Raw genomic sequence first — 22,500 nt, 5'->3', positions numbered from 1 at the left:
TGCATTTATTTGATTAAAAATACAACAAAAAAAAACAGTTATATTTATATAAACATTAATATACTTTACAAAAGATTCTACTCAAAATAAGTGCTGTTCTTTTGAAGTTTCTATTCATCAAAGAATCCTGAAAAATCCTGTACACAACTGTTTTCAACATTGATATAATAATGAATGTTTCTTGAGCATCAAATCATCATATTATAGTGATTTCTGAAGGATCATGTGACACTGAAGACTGGAGTAATGATGCTGAAAATTCAGCTTTGATCACAGGAATAAATTAAACTTTACTATATATTCACATAGAAAACAGCGGATTTACATTAGAATAATATTTCACAATTTTTACTGTATTTTTGATCAAATAAATGCAACCTTGGTGAGCAGAACAGACTTCTTTTCAAAACATAAAAATGTATGTATTTTTATATTTTTATAAAATATTATATTATATTTTTATAATGTATAACTTTTTTTGTATTTTATCCTGTAAATTTGGTTTAATACATTTGCAGTAAAGTCATTTTTATTTTGCCCTACTTTGGTAATACAAGTATACAGTTTTTTCATGTCAATAATAGAAACGAATTTAAATGAGTTAGAAAAAGCAAATCGGATGCAAACTCTTCCTGCGTTCCACTTTCAGCCATAAAGAGTGTTTTAAAGGTGCATTGTGTAATATTTAGGAGGATCTGTTGACAGAAATGCAATATCATATACATAACTATGTTTTCAGTGGTGAATAAAGACTTTACATAATGAACCGTTATGTTTTTATTACCTTAGAATGAGCCATATATCTACACACATTGCGACATGTTTCTACAGTGGCCCTAAACGGACAAACGCGTCACTATGTTGTTCTTCGTGTAAAGAAGCTGCTAAAGTCAGCGAATAAAACACTGACAAAATGACGAACAAGTAACAATAATATTCGCAATAACATATCGTTTTACTGAATAATTACTTAAACATAATTTCTTAATGTATCTTTGTAAAGAAACCTCATTGTTAAACTGGCTACACTCTGCTGTCTCGGACGACGACATCACTTCCTGTCGGCCCCCGTTGGTTGCAATTCACAACCTCACCACTAGATGCCGCTAAAACTTACACACTGCACCTTTAACTCTGAAAACCTCATGCGTTAGCTTCACACACTTGCTCACCAGTCTGAGGTCACCATCTCCCAGTATGACGGTGAAGTCGTTGAGATCCTTCATGAGGGTGTTCCACACCTCAGTGATGCGTTTCCTGTGCTGGGCGCTCACTTCCTGTAGCCGGGAAAACTCCGCCTCCAAACACATGAGGTCCGACTGAGAGGAAGACAGAGAATTACATCAGAAATATAAATATTCACTGTGTGTGTGTGTACATGCTTTTCTATCCTGGTGGGGACTAAAACTTGAATGCACACACACTCATGGGAACTCATGTCACTGTGGACCTAAAGTGAGGGAACAAGCTTATAAATCATACTAAGTGTTGTTTTTTGAAAATGTAAAAATGCAGAAAGTTTTCTTTAATGGGTAGGGTTAGTGTGTGTGTGTGTGTGATGGGTAGATTTAGGGGTCGGGTTAGTGTGTGAAACAGGCCAAAATTAATGTAACAAGTAATTCCTGTGCACACATATATTCAAACGTGTATATCTATAGACTAAACACGTAATATGCATGTCCAAGCCGTCAGCGTTTTCACAGATTCACGTTTTTGGAGTTTACATGGAGATGATAATGTTTTTCAAACTTGTACCTTGGAACATGTTTCAAAGTTGCGTTCTCGAGCACCAAATACTGTTGTCGTGCAAATAAACACGCTAGAACACATTAAAATTATCTGTTTTCTGTTATAATGTGTCGTGTTAGCGGCTCCAAAGGTAATAACTAATGATCTTTACAACGGAAGTGAATCAATCAAAACTAACTTTAGCTGCACACTAGCTTTATTCTAGATCTGCTGTAAAGCTAATATAGATATTGTTCTTACTGTAAACGGGCCTTAAAAGATTAGTTTTAAGAGATTGTGTTTGTCGTACGGTTTTGTGCGTCAGCTCCTCGGTCAGTCGTCGGTTCTGAACGCTCGTGTCTTCGTTCTCCTGACTCTTCATGTCGTAGTTCAGAGCGAGTTCCTCCAGCGCCTGCAGAACCTCCTTCACCTCGGCCTTCGCACTCTCACTCTGAGCCTGCAGTCGAGTCAACTCACACTGCACACGCTCACGGTCCCCGCGCGACGAGGCCAGCAGCTGCACACACACACACACACACACACACACACACACACACACACACACACACACACACACGCAGACACACATGCGCACACACAGACACACACACGGACGCACACGCAGACACACACACGCACACAGACACGCACACACAGACACAGACACACACACGCAGACGCACACACACACAGACACGCACGCACACACACACACGCAGACGCACACACGCACACACAAACACGCAGACACACACACACACACACACACACACACAGCAAGAACAGAGTTTTTTGTGCTGACCTATTTTACACAAGACTGAAATCATCCTCTATGCTGTTTTATCTTCATGATTTACATCTTTATGCTCTTGGTGTTTTGGGAATATCGCAGCTCGGCTAACAGGGAACGTTCTCAGAGCTTTGGATAACGTTCTGGCAAGGTTCTTCTAGTAACATTAACAGAACGCTCGTTCTGCTCTGCTAACACAAAATGTTTTGATAATGTTCTCTGAACGTTACTTTTGAATGTTCACTGAACGTTACTTTTGAATGTTCACTGAACGTTACTTCAGAATGTTCTCTAATCGTTACTTTTGAATGTTCTCTGACCGTTACTTTTGAATGTTCTCTAATCGTTACTTTTGAATGTTCTCTGACCGTTACTTTTGAATGTTCTCTGATCGTTACTTTTGAATGTTCTCTAATCGTTACTTTTGAATGTTCTCTGACCGTTACTTTTGAATGTTCTCTGATCGTTACTTTTGAATGTTCACTGAACGTTACTTTTGAATGTTCTCTGATCGTTACTTTTGAATGTTCTCTAATCGTTACTTTTGAATGTTCTCTGACCGTTACTTTTGAATGTTCTCTGATCGTTACTTTTGAATGTTCTCTGACCGTTACTTTTGAATGTTCTCTGAACGTTACTTTTGAATGTTCTCTAATCGTTACTTTTGAATGTTCTCTGACCGTTACTTTTGAATGTTCTCTGATCGTTACTTTTGAATGTTCTCTGACCGTTACTTTTGAATGTTCTCTGACCGTTACTTTTGAATGTTCTCTGAACGTTACTTTTGAATGTTCTCTGATCGTTACTTTTGAATGTTCTCTGACCGTTACTTTTGAATGTTCTCTGACCGTTACTTTTGAATGTTCTCTGAACGTTACTTTTGAATGTTCTCTAATCGTTACTTTTGAATGTTCTCTGAACGTTACTTTTGAATGTTCTCTGATCGTTACTTTTGAATGTTCTCTGATTGTTACTTTTGAATGTTCTCTGACCGTTACTTTTGAATGTTCTCTGACCGTTACTTTTGAATGTTCTCTGAACGTTACTTTTGAATGTTCTCTAATCGTTACTTTTGAATGTTCTCTGAACGTTACTTTTGAATGTTCTCTGAACGTTACTTTTGAATGTTCTCTGATTGTTACTTTTGAATGTTCTCCGATCGTTACTTTTGAATGTTCTCTGATTGTTACTTTTGAATGTTCTCTGAACGTTACTTTTGAATGTTCTCTGATCGTTACTTTTGAATGTTCTCTGATCGTTACTTTTGAATGTTCTCTGATCGTTACTTGTGAATGTTCTCTGATCGTTACTTTTGAATGTTCTCTGATCGTTACTTTTGAATGTTCTCTGATCGTTACTTTTGAATGTTCTCTAATCGTTACTTTTGAATGTTCTCTGATCGTTACTTTTGAATGTTCTCTGAACGTTACTTTTGAATGTTCTCTGATCGTTACTTTTGAATGTTCTCTGATCGTTACTTTTGAATGTTCTCTGACCGTTACTTTTGAATGTTCTCTAATCGTTACTTTTGAATGTTCTCTGATCGTTACTTTTGAATGTTCTCTGAACGTTACTTTTGAATGTTCTCTGATCGTTACTTTTGAATGTTCTCTAATCGTTACTTTTGAATGTTCTCTGATCGTTACTTTTGAATGTTCTCTGATCGTTACTTTTGAATGTTCTCTGATCGTTACTTTTGAATGTTCTCTGAACGTTACTTTTGAATGTTCTCTGATCGTTACTTTTGAATGTTCTCTGACCGTTACTTTTGAATGTTCTCTAATCGTTACTTTTGAATGTTCTCTGATCGTTACTTTTGAATGTTCTCTGATCGTTACTTTTGAATGTTCTCTGATTGTTACTTTTGAATGTTCTCTGATTGTTACTTTTGAATGTTCTCTGATCGTTACTTTTGAATGTTCTCTGATCGTTACTTTTGAATGTTCTCTGATCGTTACTTTTGAATGTTCTCTGATCGTTACTTTTGAATGTTCTCTGATCGTTACTTTTGAATGTTCTCTGATCGTTACTTTTCTCTGAACGTTACTTTTGAATGTTCTCTGAACGTTACTTTTGAATGTTCTCTAATCGTTACTTTTGAATGTTCTCTGATTGTTACTTTTGAATGTTCTCTGATCGTTACTTTTGAATGTTCTCTGATCGTTACTTTTGAATGTTCTCTGATCGTTACTTTTGAATGTTCTCTGATCGTTACTTTTGAATGTTCTCTGATCGTTACTTTTCTCTGAACGTTACTTTTGAATGTTCTCTGAACGTTACTTTTGAATGTTCTCTAATCGTTACTTTTGAATGTTCTCTGATCGTTACTTTTGAATGTTCTCTGATCGTTACTTTTGAATGTTCTCTGATCGTTACTTTTGAATGTTCTCTGATCGTTACTTTTGAATGTTCTCTGAACGTTACTTTTGAATGTTCTCTGATCGTTACTTTTGAATGTTCTCTGAACGTTACTTTTGAATGTTCTCTGAACGTTACTTTTGAATGTTCTCTGATCGTTACTTTTGAATTTTCTCTGAACGTTACTTTTGAATGTTCTCTGAACGTTACTTTTGAATGTTCTCTAATCGTTACTTTTGAATGTTCTCTGATCGTTACTTTTGAATGTTCTCTGATCGTTACTTTTGAATGTTCTCTGAACGTTACTTTTGAATGTTCTCTGAACGTTACTTTTGAATGTTCTCTGATCGTTACTTTTGAATGTTCTCTGATTGTTACTTTTGAATGTTCTCTGAACGTTACTTTTGAATGTTCTCTGATTGTTACTTTTGAATTTTCTCTGACGTTACTTTTGAATGTTCTCTGATCGTTACTTTTGAATGTTCTCTGATCGTTACTTTTGAATGTTCTCTGATCGTTACTTTTGAATGTTCTCTGATCGTTACTTTTGAATGTTCTCTGATCGTTACTTTTGAATGTTCTCTGATCGTTACTTTTGAATGTTCTCTGATCGTTACTTTTGAATGTTCTCTGAACGTTACTTTTGAATGTTCTCTGATCGTTACTTTTGAATGTTCTCTGATCGTTACTTTTGAATGTTCACTGAACGTTACTTTTGAATGTTCTCTGATTGTTACTTTTGAATGTTCTCTGATCGTTACTTTTGAATGTTCTCTGATCGTTACTTTTGAATGTTCTCTGATTGTTACTTTTGAATGTTCTCTGATCGTTACTTTTGAATGTTCTCTGAACGTTACTTTTGAATGTTCTCTGAACGTTACTTTTGAATGTTCACTGAACGTTACTTTTGAATGTTCTCTGAACGTTACTTTTGAATGTTTTCTGATCGTTACTTTTGAATGTTCTCTGAACGTTACTTTTGAATGTTCTCTGATCGTTACTTTTGAATGTTCTCTGATCGTTACTTTTGAATGTTCTCTGAACGTTACTTTTGAATGTTCTCTGATCGTTACTTTTGAATTTTCTCTGAACGTTACTTTTGAATGTTCTCTGAACGTTACTTTTGAATGTTCTCTGAACGTTACTTTTGAATGTTCTCTGAACGTTACTTTTGAAAGTTCTCTGATTGTTATTTTTGAATGTTCTCTGAACGTTACTTTTGAATGTTCTCTGAACGTTACTTTTGAATGTTCTCTGAACGTTACTTTTGAATGTTCTCTGAACGTTAGTTTTGAATGTTCTCTGATCGTTACTTTTGAATGTTCACTGAACGTTACTTGTGAATGTTCTCTGAACGTTACTTTTGAATGTTCACTGAACGTTACTTTTGAATGTTCACTGAACGTTACTTTTGAATGTTCTCTGAACGTTACTTTTGAATGTTCTCTGAACGTTACTTCAGAATGTTCCCTGAACATAACATTCACATACTAAATAATAGTCAAAGTTAGAATCGAACCAAACTGTAGTATGTTGATGTGAGGATAGTCTACGGATTGGGACGCAGCAATAGTATGATGTCTTTTGGGGAGCATCATAAAAAAGTGTTAGCAGATATTAAGCAGAGAGTCTACTAATACTAGTTAACTAATACAAGAGTCTACCAATGCTAGTTGACATGTAGTTACAAAGTTACTTCTACTTAGTATAATGTTTAAAGTGTAACCACAGTATGTGGGACATTATGTACAGAATGCAGTGGCTGAATGCTGCTCTATTTTTGCCATATAAAGATGTGACATAAATAGCGATTTGGACTTCAGCAAATGTCTTTAACCTCTTCTTGATCCAGCATTTGCTCCTTCAGTTTTTCCACCAGCTGACACTGTAAATTAATCTCATCATCCTGTCAGAGAGAGAGAAAATCAATCAGAAAGCCAATTTTTCCATGCATTGACTACAGGCTGTGTGAGTTTGTGTTTGTGTGTCCATGAGTTTGTGTGTTTGTGTGTGTCTCTGAGTTCGTGTGTTTGCCAGTTTGTGTGTCTGCGAGGTTGTGTGTTTGTAAATTTGTGTTTGTGTCTATGAGTTTGGGTTTATGAGTTTGTATGTTTTTATGTTTGTATGTTTGTGTGTCTGAATTTGTGTGTCTGGGTTTGTGAGTTTGTGTGTCTGTGTTTGTGTGTCTGTAGGTTTGTGTGTTTTTATGTTTGTGAGTTTGTATGTTTGTGTGTCTGAGTTTGTGTGTTTGTGTGTCTGAATTTGTGAGTTTGTGTGTCATTGTTTGAGTTTGCGGTTTATGAGTTTGTATGTTTGTGTGTTTTTATGTTTGTGAGTTTGTATTGTTGTGTGTCTGAGTTTGCGTGTTTGTGTGTCTGTATTTGTGAGTTAGTGTGTCATTGTTTGAGTTAGTGTGTTTATGAGTTTGTATGTTTGTGTGTTTTTATGTTTGTGAGTTTGTATTGTTGTGTGTCTGAGTTTGTGTGTTTGTGTGTCTGTATTTGTGAGTTTGTGTGTCATTGATTGAGTTTGTGTGTTGATGAGTTTGTATGTTTGTGTGTTTTTATGTTTGTGAGTTTGTATGTTTGTGTCTGAGTATGTGTCTGTGTTTGTGAGTTTGTGTGTCTGTGATTGTGAGTTTGTGTGGTTGCATGTTTGTGTGTCTTTGAGTATGGGTTTCTGTGTTTGTGAGTTTGTATGTCTGTGAGTTTGTGAGGTCGTGTTTTTAAGTGTGTGTGTTTGTGTATTTTTTTGTTTGTAAGTTTGTGTTTGTATTTTTGTGAGTTTGAAAGTTTATGTTTATATGTTTGTAAGTTTGTGCATCTGTGATTTGTGTCTCTGTGTTTGAGTTTGTGTGTTTGTGAGTGTGTATGTGTGCTCTGCTCGCACCTTGTCGTCCAGTTGTTTGTAAAGTTTGCGTATCTCTTCCTCATATTTGAGCTTGTGTTCCTCTGGGTTTAACACACACACACTGATGCTCTGATTGTCTTCACTGATATCAGATTCCACAGCCATGAGATCCAGCGCTGACACACACTCCCCTGAAGCACAATCATTATTTACTCGTACTACAGTAAAATTATAATACATGTTTACTAGATCCTCCTCTTAAGCTTTTAAACCATCTGTCATTTTACTAGTTTTACATTTTGGTGCCCTAAGCATAATTCCTTTTTAGTACTTTTTGTGTAAGTGGTCTAAAAGCCACAGTATCTCTATAGCAGGTGTTACCATGGTACATACTATAGTACTTCGAAATATACAGGTTTACATTTATTAAATTAGCAGATGCTTTTTTCTAAAGCGAATGAATGTCGGGTATTTACATGGTACTTCCAACAATGGCACTACCATATTACTATGGTTCCAAGGTTACTGTGGTAAATGTCCAAATTACAAAATACAATTGCTGTATCTAATTTAAAATAATTACAAAGTAAGCATAAAATGCTTTGACAATACTATTGTGCAATAGACTGAAAGAAATATTGTATGATTTAATTTAAAATGATTTTACTCAGAAATTGCTAGTAAATAATAACAAAGAAACAGATTTGCATGTAAAACACGTTTCAATAATCATTTTTTATCCATTAAAATTTATTTTTAAAATATATATTTTTTAAATTTAATTATATTTATAGTACAATTATTTAAAAATAAATCAATATGATCAGACAAATATTTAAATAAAACCATCTTAATATTTTTTAAAAATATTTAAAACTGATTTTACCACATTAAATGTACAATTAATTTATTTTATTTTATTAAAATATATCCATATGATCAAACAAATATTTAAATAAAAACGTTTTAATTTATTTATTTTAAACTGATTTTGCCATGGTGCATGTCTGCATTTTTTTTTTTGTTAAGAAATGTACTATAATAAACTGACAACTTTTTAAAAGGTAATATATATTTAGCCAGGCCAGTATGGTAAAAATATCAATATTATTAAATCAATAGATTATTATATTATTATTATATTTTTTTATATAATTTTTACTTATTTAAAACTAGATTTTATCAAACCCTGTGCATTACTATGATAAATATGTCTGATGAATCTACCACCATGTTACCAGTCCAAATCAATCACAGGCTCATAGAGAAATCAGGAGTGTGTTCAGGAAATCAGGAGTGTGTTCAGGAGGAAATCAGGAGTGTGTTCAGGAAATCAGGAGTGTGTGTTCAGGAAATCAGGTGTGTGTTCAGGAAATCAGGAGTGTGTTCAGGAAATCAGGAGTGTGTTCAGGAAATCAGGAGTGTGTTCAGGAAATCAGGAGTGTGTTCAGGAAATCAGGAGCGTGTTCAGGAAATCAGGTGTGTGTTCAGGAAATCAGGTGTGTGTTCAGGAAATCAGGAGTGTGTTCAGGAAATCAGGTGTGTGTTCAGGAAATCAGGAGTGTGTTCAGGAAATCAGGTGTGTGTTCAGGAAATCAGGAGTGTGTTCAGGAAATCAGGAGTGTGTTCAGGAAATCAGGAGTGTGTTCAGGAAATCAGGAGTGTGTGTTCAGGAAATCAGGTGTGTGTTCAGGAAATCAGGAGTGTGTTCAGGAAATCAGGTGTGTGTTCAGGAAATCAGGAGTGTGTGTTCAGGAAATCAGGTGTGTGTTCAGGAAATCAGGAGTGTGTTCAGGAAATCAGGTGTGTGTTCAGGAAATCAGGAGTGTGTTCAGGAAATCAGGAGTGTGTTCAGGAAATCAGGTGTGTGTTCAGGAAATCAGGAGTGTGTTCAGGAAATCAGGAGTGTGTGTTCAGGAAATCAGGAGTGTGTTCAGAAAATCAGGAGTGTGTTCAGGAAATCAGGTGTGTGTTCAGGAAATCAGGAGTGTGTTCAGGAAATCAGGAGTGTGTTCAGGAAATCAGGTGTGTGTTCAGGAAATCAGGAGTGTGTTCAGGAAATCAGGTGTGTGTTCAGGAAATCAGGAGTGTGTTCAGGAAATCAGGTGTGTGTTCAGGAAATCAGGAGTGTGTTCAGGAAATCAGGAGTGTGTGTTCAGGAAATCAGGAGTGTGTTCAGAAAATCAGGAGTGTGTTCAGGAAATCAGGTGTGTGTTCAGGAAATCAGGAGTGTGTTCAGGAAATCAGGAGTGTGTTCAGGAAATCAGGAGTGTGTTCAGGAAATCAGGAGTGTGTGTTCAGGAAATCAGGAGTGTGTGTTCAGGAAATCAGGAGTGTGTTCAGAAAATCAGGAGTGTGTTCAGGAAATCAGGTGTGTGTTCAGGAAATCAGGAGTGTGTTCAGGAAATCAGGAGTGTGTTCAGGAAATCAGGAGTGTGTTCAGGAAATCAGGAGTGTGTTCAGGAAATCAGGAGTGTGTTCAGGAAATCAGGTGTGTGTTCAGGAAATCAGGAGTGTGTTCAGGAAATCAGGTGTGTGTTCAGGAGGAAATCAGGAGTGTGTTCAGGAGGAAATCAGGAGTGTGTTCAGGAAATCAGGTGTGTGTTCAGGAAATCAGGTGTGTGTTCAGGAAATCAGGAGTGTGTTCAGGAAATCAGGAGTGTGTTCAGGAAATCAGGAGTGTGTTCAGGAAATCAGGTGTGTGTTCAGGAAATCAGGAGTGCGTTCAGGAAATCAGGAGTGCGTTCAGGAAATCAGGTGTGTGTTCAGGAAATCAGGTGTGTGTTCAGGAAATCAGGAGTGCGTTCAGGAAATCAGGAGTGCGTTCAGGAAATCAGGAGTGCGTTCAGGAAATCAGGAGTGCGTTCAGGAAATCAGGTGTGTGTTCAGGAAATCAGGTGTGTGTTCAGGAGGAAATCAGGAGTGTGTTCAGGAAATCAGGAGTGCGTTCAGGAAATCAGGAGTGCGTTCAGGAAATCAGGTGTGTGTTCAGGAAATCAGGTGTGTGTTCAGGAGGAAATCAGGAGTGTGTTCAGGAAATCAGGAGTGCGTTCAGGAAATCAGGTGTGTGTTCAGGAAATCAGGAGTGTGTTCAGGAAATCAGGTGTGTGTTCAGAAAATCAGGAGTGCGTTCAGGAAATCAGGAGTGCGTTCAGGAAATCAGGAGTGCGTTCAGGAAATCAGGAGTGCGTTCAGGAAATCAGGAGTGCGTTCAGGAAATCAGGAGTGCGTTCAGGAAATCAGGAGTGCGTTCAGGAAATCAGGAGTGCGTTCAGGAAATCAGGTGTGTGTTCAGGAGGAAATCAGGAGTCTGTTCAGGAAATCAGGTGTGTGTTCAGGAAATCAGGTGTGTGTTCAGGAAATCAGGAGTGTGTTCAGGAAATCAGGTGTGTGTTCAGGAAATCAGGTGTGTGTTCAGGAAATCAGGAGTGTGTTCAGGAAATCAGGAGTGTGTTCAGGAAATCAGGTGTGTGTTCAGGAAATCAGGAGTGCGTTCAGGAAATCAGGTGTGTGTTCAGGAAATCAGGAGTGCGTTCAGGAAATCAGGAGTGCGTTCAGGAAATCAGGTGTGTGTTCAGGAAATCAGGAGTGTGTTCAGGAAATCAGGGGTGTGTTCAGGAAATCAGGTGTGTGTTCAGGAAATCAGGAGTGCGTTCAGGAAATCAGGAGTGCGTTCAGGAAATCAGGTGTGTGTTCAGGAAATCAGGAGTGCGTTCAGGAAATCAGGAGTGCGTTCAGGAAATCAGGAGTGCGTTCAGGAAATCAGGAGTGTGTTCAGGAAATCAGGAGTGCGTTCAGGAAATCAGGAGTGTGTTCTCACCGTCACGCCCGCTGTTAAGCTCCGCCTCCAGCCTCTGGATGTTCTCCTTCAGGTTCTTGTTCTTCTCCTTCTCTTTCTCATATTTCCTCTTCCACTGTTCTGCTGTCAGCTCCAGGTTCACCGACGCCGTGTTCCTGATGGTCTTTGCACTGAGAGAGATAGAGAGTCACTCTAAAAAAATCTTGGGTTATTTTTTCTACCCAAATCCTGGGTTGAGCCTTTTGGGTGAATTGTTTGGGTTATTTTTTCCAATGTTTGGGTAGTGTTTGTGTAACCCAGATCCTGGGTCAGAAGTAACAACCACATGTTTAGGTAGTTTTTGTATAACCCAGATCCTGGGTCAGAAGTAACAACCCAGGGGTTGAGTAATTTATCGCCGGCTTTTTGATTCCTCTTCAGGAGAGAGCAGTGCAGCTCCGTCAAATTGGTATTTTTTTGTATCTAAAAATTCATAGTTGTTCTGTATATCATTTAATTTTATCCAAAGCAACATACAGGGGCATCGACACATCGTTGATTCGAGTCACCTACACGAGTTTAAGTTAAAACCAAAAACATTAATTCATGTATGAAGTAAAATGATAAAAAAAAAGCTAGAACTATAGTAAAAATGAATCAACCCAATATCACGGGTTAAATCAACCCATTTACTGGGTTAAATAAACAACCCAATTTGCTGGGTAAAATTATCCCAACATGTGTTCTGTCCTATATTTACCCAGGCCTTGGGTTGAAAACAACCCAAATTGTAATATTTGAACCCAGTGTTCTTAGAGAGTGTGTGTTACCGTTGTCCGAACATCAGAGTGGATTTGGTCTCGGCGTCGTTGAAGGCTGAAGGTGAGCAGCAGATGAACATGGTGGTCCTGCAGTTTCCACCCAGAGAATCCTGAAGGATCCGCGTCATCTTACTGTCCCGGTACGGCACATGAGTCTTCTGCACCGACAGAGAGAACTTACTGAGTTTAAATGGGTTAAGGTGACACATTATGCCTCTTTTCACAAGATGTAATATAAATCTATGGTGTGTCTGTGAAATTTCAGCTCAAAATACCCCTCAGATCATTTATTATAGCTTGTCAAATTTCCCCTTTTTTGGGTGTGAGCAAAAAAGTGCCGTTTTTGTGTGTGTCCCTTTAAATGCAAATGAGCTGCAGCTCCGCCTCCGTTCAGAAGAGGGCGGAGTATTTACACGAGCTTCAGAAACTCCGGCAATAACAAAACAGGCCAATCTCACTCATCCAAAATCCCTGAATAACCAGTAGCGAGTGCAGCCTTACAGAGAGACTCAGGAAGAGTTTCTGAATGTTAGTGGAGACATTTATGTAGTTGTTGTGGAGTTACATTGATCATCTCATCATCATGTTGAACTTCTACACAAGTGTCCACAGTTCCTGAGGTGTTTATAAGACAGCGGTGACATGTTCTGGTCAATAGTGTTCAGTGCTCGTCTGTGCTCAACGACAGAACAGTTTCATACGGGATCTTCTGCCGTTGCGTTAGAACTGGTCACTGTTGGAGAAACCGAATGTCGGCTGGTGTGTGTAAAGGTGCAGATTAAGAGCTCTTGATACCTCAGAAGGAGAGAAATCTGATCGTCTTATTTTTTGAGATGCTTGCAGAGAAAGACTCACCAGAACAAAGTTACTGGGTTTCTCTTTTCACGTTTTCTGGGTTGGTAGAAGCACCGGACCCGATTATAGCACTTACACACGGGAAAGGTCAGACTTTAAAGGGATAGTTAGTTCACCCAAAAATGAAAATTAGCCCATGATTTACTCACTCTAAAGTCACCCTAGGTGTATATGACATTCTTCTCTCAGACGAATACAATCAGAGTTATATTAAAAAATGTCCTGGATCTTCCAAGCTTTATAATGGGAGTCAATGGCCGTTTCTGTTTTGAAGTCCATAAAAATTGCATCTGTCCATCATAAAAGTGCATCTGTCCATCATAAAAGTGTATCTGTCCATCATAAAAGTGCATCTGTCCATCATAAAAGTACATCTATCCTTCATAAAAGTGCATCTATCCTTCATAAAAGTGCATCTATCCTTCATAAAAGTCCATCTATCCATCATAAAAGTGACTATCCTTCATAAAAGTGCATCTATCCATCATAAAAGTGCATCTATCCTTCATAAAAGTGACTCTATCCTTCATAAAAGTGACTCTATCCTTCATAAAAGTGCATCTATCCTTCATAAAAGTGACTCTATCCTTCATAAAAGTGCATCTATCCTTCATAAAAGTGCATCTATCCTTCATAAAAGTGACTCTATCCTTCATAAAAGTGCATCTTTCCATCATAAAAGTGCATCTATCCTTCATAAAAGTACATCTATCATCATAAAAGTACATCTATCCATCATAAAAGTGCATCTATCCTTCATAAAAGTGCATCTTTCCATCATAAAAGTGCATCTATCCATCATAAAAGTGCATCTATCCTTCATAAAAGTGCATCTATCATCATAAAAGTACATCTATCCATCATAAAAGTGCATCTATCCTTCATAAAAGTGCATCTTTCCATCATAAAAGTGCATCTATCCATCATAAAAGTGCATCTATCCTTCATAAAAGTGCATCTATCGATCATAAAAGTGCATCTATCCTTCATAAAAGTGCATCTTTCCATCATAAAAGTGCATCTATCCTTCATAAAAGTTTATCTATCGATCATAAAAGTGCATCTATCCTTCATAAAAGTGCATCTATCCTTCATAAAAGTGCATCTATTCTTCATAAAACTGCATCTATCATCATAAAAGTACATCTATCCATCATAAAAGTGCATCTATCCTTCATAAAAGTACATCTATCATCATAAAAGTGCATTATCCATCATAAAAGTGCATCTATCCTTCATAAAAGTGCATCTTTCCATCATAAAAGTGCATCTATCATCATAAAAGTGCATCTATCCTTCATAAAAGTGCATCTTTCCATCATAAAAGTGCATCTATGCTTCATAAAAGTGCATCTATCCATCATAAAAGTACATCTATCCATCATAAAAGTGCATCTGTCCATCATAAAAGTGCATCTGTCCTTCATAAAAGTGCATCTATGCTTCATAAAAGTGCATCTATTTTTCATAAAAGTGCATCTATTTTTCATAAAAGTGCATCTATCCATCATAAAAGTACATCTATCCATCATAAAAGTGCATCTGTCCATCATAAAAGTGCATCTATCCATCATAAAAGTGCATCTATCCTTCATAAAAGTGCATCTTTCCATCATAAAAGTGCATCTATCATCATAAAAGTGCATCTATCCATCATAAAAGTACATCTATCCATCATAAAAGTGCATCTATCCATCATAAAAGTGCATCTGTCCTTCATAAAAGTGCATCTATGCTTCATAAAAGTGCATCTATTTTTCATAAAAGTGCATCTATTTTTCATAAAAGTGCATCTATCCATCATAAAAGTACATCTATCTGTCATAAAAGTGCATCTGTCCATCATAAAAGTGCATCTGTCCATCATAAAAGTGCATCTATGCTTCATAAAAGTGCATCTGTCCATCATAAAAGTGCATCTGTCCATCATAAAAGTGCATCTATGCTTCATAAAAGTACATCTATCATCATAAAAGTGCATCTATCCATCATAAAAGTGCATCTATCCTTCATAAAAGTGCATCTTTCCATCATAAAAGTGCATCTGTCCTTCATAAAAGTGCATCTTTCCATCATAAAAGTGCATCTGTCCATCATAAAAGTGCATCTTTCCATCATAAAAGTGCATCTGTCCATCATAAAAGTGCATCTATCCTTCATAAAAGTACATCTATCATCATAAAAGTGCATCTATCCATCATAAAAGTGCATCTATCCTTCATAAAAGTGCATCTTTCCATCATAAAAGTGCATCTATCATCATAAAAGTGCATCTATCTTTCATAAAAGTGCATCTATCCATCATAAAAGTACATCTATCCATCATAAAAGTACATCTATCCATCATAAAAGTGCATCTGTCCATCATAAAAGTGCATCTGTCCTTCATAAAAGTGCATCTATGCTTCATAAAAGTGCATCTATTTTTCATAAAAGTGCATCTATCCATCATAAAAGTGCATCTGTCCATCATAAAAGTACATCTATCCATCATAAAAGTGCATCTATCCTTCATAAAAGTGCATCTGTCCATCATAAAAGTGCATCTTTCCTTCATAAAAGTGCATCCATGCTTCATAAAAGTGCATCTATCTTTCATAAAAGTGCATCTATCCATCATAAAAGTACATCTATCCATCATAAAAGTACATCTATCCATCATAAAAGTGCATCTGTCCATCATAAAAGTGCATCTGTCCTTCATAAAAGTGCATCTATGCTTCATAAAAGTGCATCTATTTTTCATAAAAGTGCATCTATCCATCATAAAAGTGCATCTGTCCATCATAAAAGTACATCTATCCATCATAAAAGTGCATCTATCCTTCATAAAAGTGCATCTATCCATCATAAAAGTACATCTATCCTTCATAAAAGTGCATCTATGCTTCATAAAAGTGCATCTATCTTTCATAAAAGTGCATCTCTCTATCATAAAAGTACATCTATCCATCATAAAAGTGCATCTGTCCATCATAAAAGTGCATCTATCCTTCATAAAAGTGCATCTATCCATCATAAAAGTACATCTATCCATCATAAAAGTACATCTATCCATCATAAAAGTGCATCTGTCCATCATAAAAGTGCATCTATCCTTCATAAAAGTGCATCTATCCATCATAAAAGTGCATCTATCCATCATAAAAGTGCATCTATCCTTCATAAAAGTGCATCTATCCATCATAAAAGTGCATCTGTCCATCATAAAAGTGCATCTATCCATCATAAAAGTGCATCTATCCTTCATAAAAGTGCATCTATCCATCATAAAAGTGCATCTATCCTTCATAAAAGTACATCTATCCATCATAAAAGTGCATCTGTCCATCATAAAAGTGCATCTATCCTTCATAAAAGTGCATCTATCCATCATAAAAGTGCATCTGTCCATCATAAAAGTGCATCTATCCATCATAAAAGTGCATCTATCCTTCATAAAAGTGCATCTATCCATCATAAAAGTGCATCTATCCTTCATAAAAGTGCATCTATCCTTCATAAAAGTGCATCTATCCATCATAAAAGTGCATCTGTCCATCATAAAAGTGCATCTATCCATCATAAAAGTGCATCTGTCCATCATAAAAGTGCATCTATCCATCATAAAAGTGCATCTATCCATCATAAAAGTGCATCTGTCCATCATAAAAGTGCATCTATCCATCATAAAAGTGCATCTATCCTTCATAAAAGTGCATCTGTCCATCATAAAAGTGCATCTATCCATCATAAAAGTGCATCTATCCTTCATAAAAGTGCATCTGTCCATCATAAAAGTGCATCTATCCATCATAAAAGTGCATCTATCCTTCATAAAAGTGCATCTATCCATCATAAAAGTGCATCTATCCTTCATAAAAGTGCATCTATCCATCATAAAAGTGCATCTATCCTTCATAAAAGTACATCTATCCATCATAAAAGTGCATCTGTCCATCATAAAAGTGCATCTATCCTTCATAAAAGTGCATCTATCCATCATAAAAGTGCATCTGTCCATCATAAAAGTGCATCTATCCATCATAAAAGTGCATCTGTCCATCATAAAAGTGCATCTATCCATCATAAAAGTACATCTATCCATCATAAAAGTGCATCTATGCTTCATAAAAGTGCATCTATCCTTCATAAAAGTGCATCTGTCCATCATAAAAGTGCGTCTATCATTATAAAGTGCATCTTTTAAGGCTATTGATCTGTTACTCTGAAGGCATGGGTTTAATATGCAGATGCTGTAACTCACGGTGCCTTCGGCCAGAGCTGAGATGACGTTTCCCAGCGCTGACAGAGACTTGTTGATGTTCTTGGCTTCATCCAGGACCGATCCCTCCGCCCCCGTCTTACTCACCTGAACAAATAACACTAGACTTCAAATGTTTGGGGTCAGTAAGAAGAAATTAATAGTTTTTATTCGGTAGGGCTGCATTAAAAGTGACAGTAAAGACATTTATAATGTGACAAAATATTATATTTCAAATAAATGCTGTTCTTTTTAACTTTCTATTTATCAAAGAATCCTAAAAATAAAAATGCAAATAACTGTTTTTAACATTGATAATAATCATAAATGTTTCTTGAGCAGCAAATCATCATATTATACTGATTTCTGAAGGATCATGTGACACTGAAGACTGGAGTAATGATGCTGAAAATTCAGCTTTGATCACAGGAATAAATTACATTTGACTATATATTCACATAGAAAACAGCTATTGTAATAATATTTGTATAATTTTTACTGTATTTTTGATCAAATAAATGCATCCTTGATGAGCAGAAGAGACTTCTTTAAAAAAATGTTATATATATATAAAATAATTCAAAAGAACTTGAATATATATATATATATATATATATATATATATATATATATATATATATATATATATATGTATAATTATTCAAGAGAATTTGAATAAGGGAATAAAACACAAAAAAATGACAAATCAAATGTTTTACAAAACAAAATTCTTTCGGTCGATCTACTTCAAAATTTCATGTTTAATTCAATGTGTTGCTTGTCGTTTCTTTGTGATTAATTGTGAAATTTACTATGAATTTTCTAAGTGAAAATTGTTTCTACACCAGATTTGTTCAGTGTATGTTAAACAAGTGCAAATATAAACAGTGTTTTTTTATTGCACTGTGTTCTCAGACGTTTCTCCTAAAAGTTCTCCGGAGAAATAACGACTCACTAGTTGTCCAGTAAGAGCTCAGATTATTTGATGAGAAATGATTGAGTTCACGTTGAGATCTCTTCTGAAACTCTAGCAGAGAGACACATGCGTGACTAACGCAATCTTTTAATCTCACTAGGAGTAACGTTTGAGACATTAACGAGCTATATTTCTGTCCTGCAGGTGGACACACACTCTCATGAGGCTGATGACATCACAGTTTCCACTTAAAGCACCTTCTCGCTGCCGGCCAGATCCACCAGGTAGAGTTTCCCACAGAGTTTCTGCTCCGTCTCCACGTGCTCCTGCTTGATGCTGATGAGGAATATGCTGTGACTCCTGGAACTGTGTTCATTCATATCTGACACACAACATCACACCAGTCACAGAAAACATGTCTTCGTCGTTCACTCAATGTTCAAAACGTCCGTTTTTTCTTGAATGTTTAGGGAACATTCCATTTGATCATTCTTCAGACATTATGGGAATGTTACTTTTGAATGTTCTCGGAATGTTCTGAAACAAGTAGTTACATTTAAAAAATGTTACATTTCAGGTAAAAAAAGTGTTCCATGAATGATGTATAAGCAACATTTTTGTGCTAACATTTTAAGGACCAGATAATTTTGAATGAACATTTTATTCTATTAATGTTACTTATTTTGTTTTTACTTTATTTATTTGTTTTCTGATTGGTCAATCGCGCCATCCAGCGGTGTGTCATTCCTAGATAACAACCACTCAGATCAGAAATGTATGCATTTGGCAGATGCTTTTATCCAAAGCAACTTAAACTGCATGTCAAGGTACACATTTACATTCTTATCAGTTCTTGCTTTGCTTGGGAATCAAACCCATGACCTTGGTGTTGCAAGCACCAAAACTCTATTGTTTGAGCTACAGGAAAGCTGATGTCAATTTTTTGTGTAGTTATTTAACTATGCCATCCAGTATCGTGGACTCGCTCTCGTTTCATCCAAACGCAGCGGTGGCCATTTTGTGACTATTGTTTTGTACACTGTTGGATTATGAGATACAAACAGGTACGATTTTAAAACAGTTTAATCTGAAATCAATATAACTTATCTCCATAATTATTTATGTGGTGAAATGCTGTGTAATAAGTGTTATGACTGTATACCGTATCTCTTAAATGTCCGTCTAGTTTGAACTCGCCGCTGAAACTGCTCTCTCCGCAGAAGCTTTGCGTTTTTACAGAGATAATAAAATATTTATAACTCAGACCAATATGTCCGTGTCTAATTATTTCCTTATGTGGCAAATATTCGTGTAATTAGCCTGGTAATGTACATCCAGCCGATTGTTATCTCCGAATAAACCTCCTTCAGGTGTGTGTGTGTGTTATCTAAGAAAAAACGCCCTTCAGGTGTGTGTGTGTTATCTCAGAATAAACCCCCTTCAGGAGTGTGTGTGTGTGTGTGTGTTATCTCAGAATAAACCCCCTTCAGGTGTGTGTGTGTCTGTGTTATCTCAGAATAAACCCCCTTCAGGTATGTGTGTGTGTGTGTGTGTGTGTGTGTGTGTGTGTGTGTGTGTGTGTGTGTGTGTGTGTGTGTGTGTGTTATCTAAGAAAAAACGCCCTTCAGGTGTGTGTGTTATCTCAAAATAAACCCCCTTCAGGTGTGTGTGTGTGTGTGTTATCTCAGAATAAACCCCCTTCAGTTGTGTGTGTGTGTTATCTCAGAATAAACCCCCTTCAGGTGTGTGTGTGTGTGTGTGTGTGTTATCTCAGAATAAACCCCCTTCAGTTGTGTGTGTGTGTTATCTCAGAATAAACCCCCTTCAGTTGTGTGTGTGTGTGTGTATCTCAGAATAAACCCCCTTCAAGTGTGTGTGTGTGTGTGTGTATGTGTGTGTTATCTCAGAATAAACCCCCTTCAGGTGTGTGTGTGTTTGTTATCTCAGAATAAACCCCCTTCAGGTGTGTGTGTGTGTGTTATCTCAGAATAAACCCCCTTCAGGCTGATGCAAGACCCCTCGCGTCAGGGTCCTCGTTATCCTGAAGGGGGTTTATTCTGAGATACACACGCACACAAACACACACACACACACACACCTGAAGGGGGTTTATTCTGAGATACACACACACACACACCTGGAGGGGGTTTATTCTGAGATAACACACACACACACACACCTGAAGGGGGTTTATTCTGAGATAACACACACACACACACACACACACACCTGAAGGGGGTTTATTCTGAGATACACACGCACACAAACACACACACACACACACACACACACACACACCTGAAGGGGGTTTATTCTGAGATACACACACACACACACCTGAAGGGGGTTTATTCTGAGATAACACACACACACACACACACACCTGAAGGGGGTTTATTCTGAGATAACACACACACACACACACACACACACACACACACACCTGAAGGGGGTTTATTCTGAGATACACACGCACACAAACACACACACACACACACACCTGAAGGGGGTTTATTCTGAGATAACACACACACACACACACACACACACACACACACACCTGAAGGGGGTTTATTCTGAGATAACACACACACACACACACACACACCTGAAGGGGGTTTATTCTGAGATAACACACACACACACACACACACTGGCTGGATGTACATTATCCCTTACTAAAAGAACGTTTGTTCATAACTTTGAGAGAACCTTTGCAGAACGTTCCCTGACAGCTGGGACTGTACAGTGTGTTCATAACCATCTTTACTTCTACATTTATATTTTATCCAGAGCGACTTGCATTGCATTGAAGGTATAGATTTGATCGGTTCATGCATTCCCTGGGAATCGAGCTTGAGCCACAGTTTCAGCAATGCTTCTGTGATGTGCAGTAATTCTGCTGTTATTCTGAAAGTGTTGCTTAGAGATACTGACTTGTAACAGCGACGTGACGGTTGGCTTTTCCCTCGTCAATAACATCCATCACTTCATCAGGACTGGAAACAAAACGTTCTGTACAACCCTGTACACACACACACACACACACACACACACACACACACACACACACACACACACACACACACACACACACACACACACACACACACACACACACACACACACACACACACAAAACTTATTTGCACGTCTTTATCTAACAATACAGTAATGATGATACATGATATGATATATGATACAATATTATGATCCTATATACTACTTTATATTTTAGATGATATATGATATGATGCAATATGTATCGATACGATAAGATAATATAATATACTATAAAATATGAATAAATATATTTCTAAATAGTATAAAAAATATCATATTGTAGATATAATATTGTATCATATATATGATTATGTGACAATATATGATGTGAAATATCATATGAAGGGAAATATCTATCCTACACTACACTGTGAAAAAAACATTAAATTGTAAATAAAACAGATTATTAGAGCTTGAAAAAAATATACTTTTTAAATTGTAAATAAAACATTATTAGAGCTTGAAAATAAAATAAAATACTATTTATTTCTTTTAATTCCATGCGTTGTCATTTCTTTGAAGTTGTTTGTGTAATTTAACAGCAATTTATGAGTGAAAATAGTCTCACCATCAATTTTAATTAGTGTATTGATTATATGTTTGCAGTTTTGAGTTCGGAGAGTTTTCATAGTATAATGATCTCATCGATTTGAGAAGATGAAGGAAGATTTGATGGCTCATGATCTGAGAGTTTGAACATCAGTGATGTTCTCGAGAACCAGCTCACCTTCACATAGGGAACTCGGTTCTTGTCTTCATGCACAGACAGGTTTGTCTTACTCACTGTGAGAGAGAGAGAGAGAGAGAGAGAGGTGGATGAGGGAGAAAGAACAAAGAAAATTCAGCCGTTCCAAACCTATGCAACTTTACACTGAAATCAAAGAGCATGTTTTACAAGATAATCCGATTTCAGTCTTTCTACTTCCAAGTTTCATTGTGTTACTTGCTGTTTCTCTGTAATTAATTGTGAAAATTGTTGCTAAACCAATTTATTTCAGTGCATTTTTTTCTGTGGAACACAAACAATGTTTAGCATGATGAGGATTTGTACCTTCAAGCTAAAAAAACACAAAAAAACACCACATGCAAATCATAAAA

General features: G+C 36.7%; 1 protein-coding gene and 1 long non-coding RNA gene across 2 annotated transcripts in view; one reads left to right on the top strand and one right to left on the bottom strand.

Annotated features, from left to right (window-relative positions):
• The window catches only part of LOC143706089 (uncharacterized), a 45,664-nt gene extending 23,550 nt beyond the window's left edge, over positions 1 to 22,114 (top strand). The window contains exons 2-3 of the long non-coding RNA XR_013192929.1: positions 18,544 to 18,623; positions 22,009 to 22,114. This is a non-coding gene — a long non-coding RNA (uncharacterized LOC143706089). The remainder of the gene's footprint in view (positions 1 to 18,543; positions 18,624 to 22,008) is intronic.
• LOC143706082 (kinesin heavy chain-like) overlaps positions 1 to 22,500 on the bottom strand; it is a 68,862-nt gene that overhangs the window by 27,224 nt on the left and 19,138 nt on the right. Inside the window, exons 6-15 of the mRNA XM_077197636.1 lie at positions 22,130 to 22,185; positions 21,277 to 21,364; positions 18,597 to 18,721; positions 17,427 to 17,531; positions 12,335 to 12,483; positions 11,547 to 11,695; positions 7,766 to 7,917; positions 6,714 to 6,782; positions 2,039 to 2,245; positions 1,173 to 1,319 (exon numbers count right to left, since the gene is read on the bottom strand). Of these exons, the coding sequence (XP_077053751.1) occupies positions 1,173 to 1,319; positions 2,039 to 2,245; positions 6,714 to 6,782; positions 7,766 to 7,917; positions 11,547 to 11,695; positions 12,335 to 12,483; positions 17,427 to 17,531; positions 18,597 to 18,721; positions 21,277 to 21,364; positions 22,130 to 22,185 (1,247 nt within the window). The remainder of the gene's footprint in view (positions 1 to 1,172; positions 1,320 to 2,038; positions 2,246 to 6,713; positions 6,783 to 7,765; positions 7,918 to 11,546; positions 11,696 to 12,334; positions 12,484 to 17,426; positions 17,532 to 18,596; positions 18,722 to 21,276; positions 21,365 to 22,129; positions 22,186 to 22,500) is intronic.

Source organism: Siphateles boraxobius, unplaced genomic scaffold (genome assembly GCF_051911475.1).
Source record: "Siphateles boraxobius isolate OS27281-9 unplaced genomic scaffold, OSU_SipBor_1 41, whole genome shotgun sequence".
NCBI classification, from domain to species: Eukaryota; Metazoa; Chordata; class Actinopteri; order Cypriniformes; family Leuciscidae; genus Siphateles; species Siphateles boraxobius.
The sequence above is the reverse complement of the archived record's forward strand: the minus strand, read 5'-3'. Positions and strand labels throughout refer to the sequence as shown.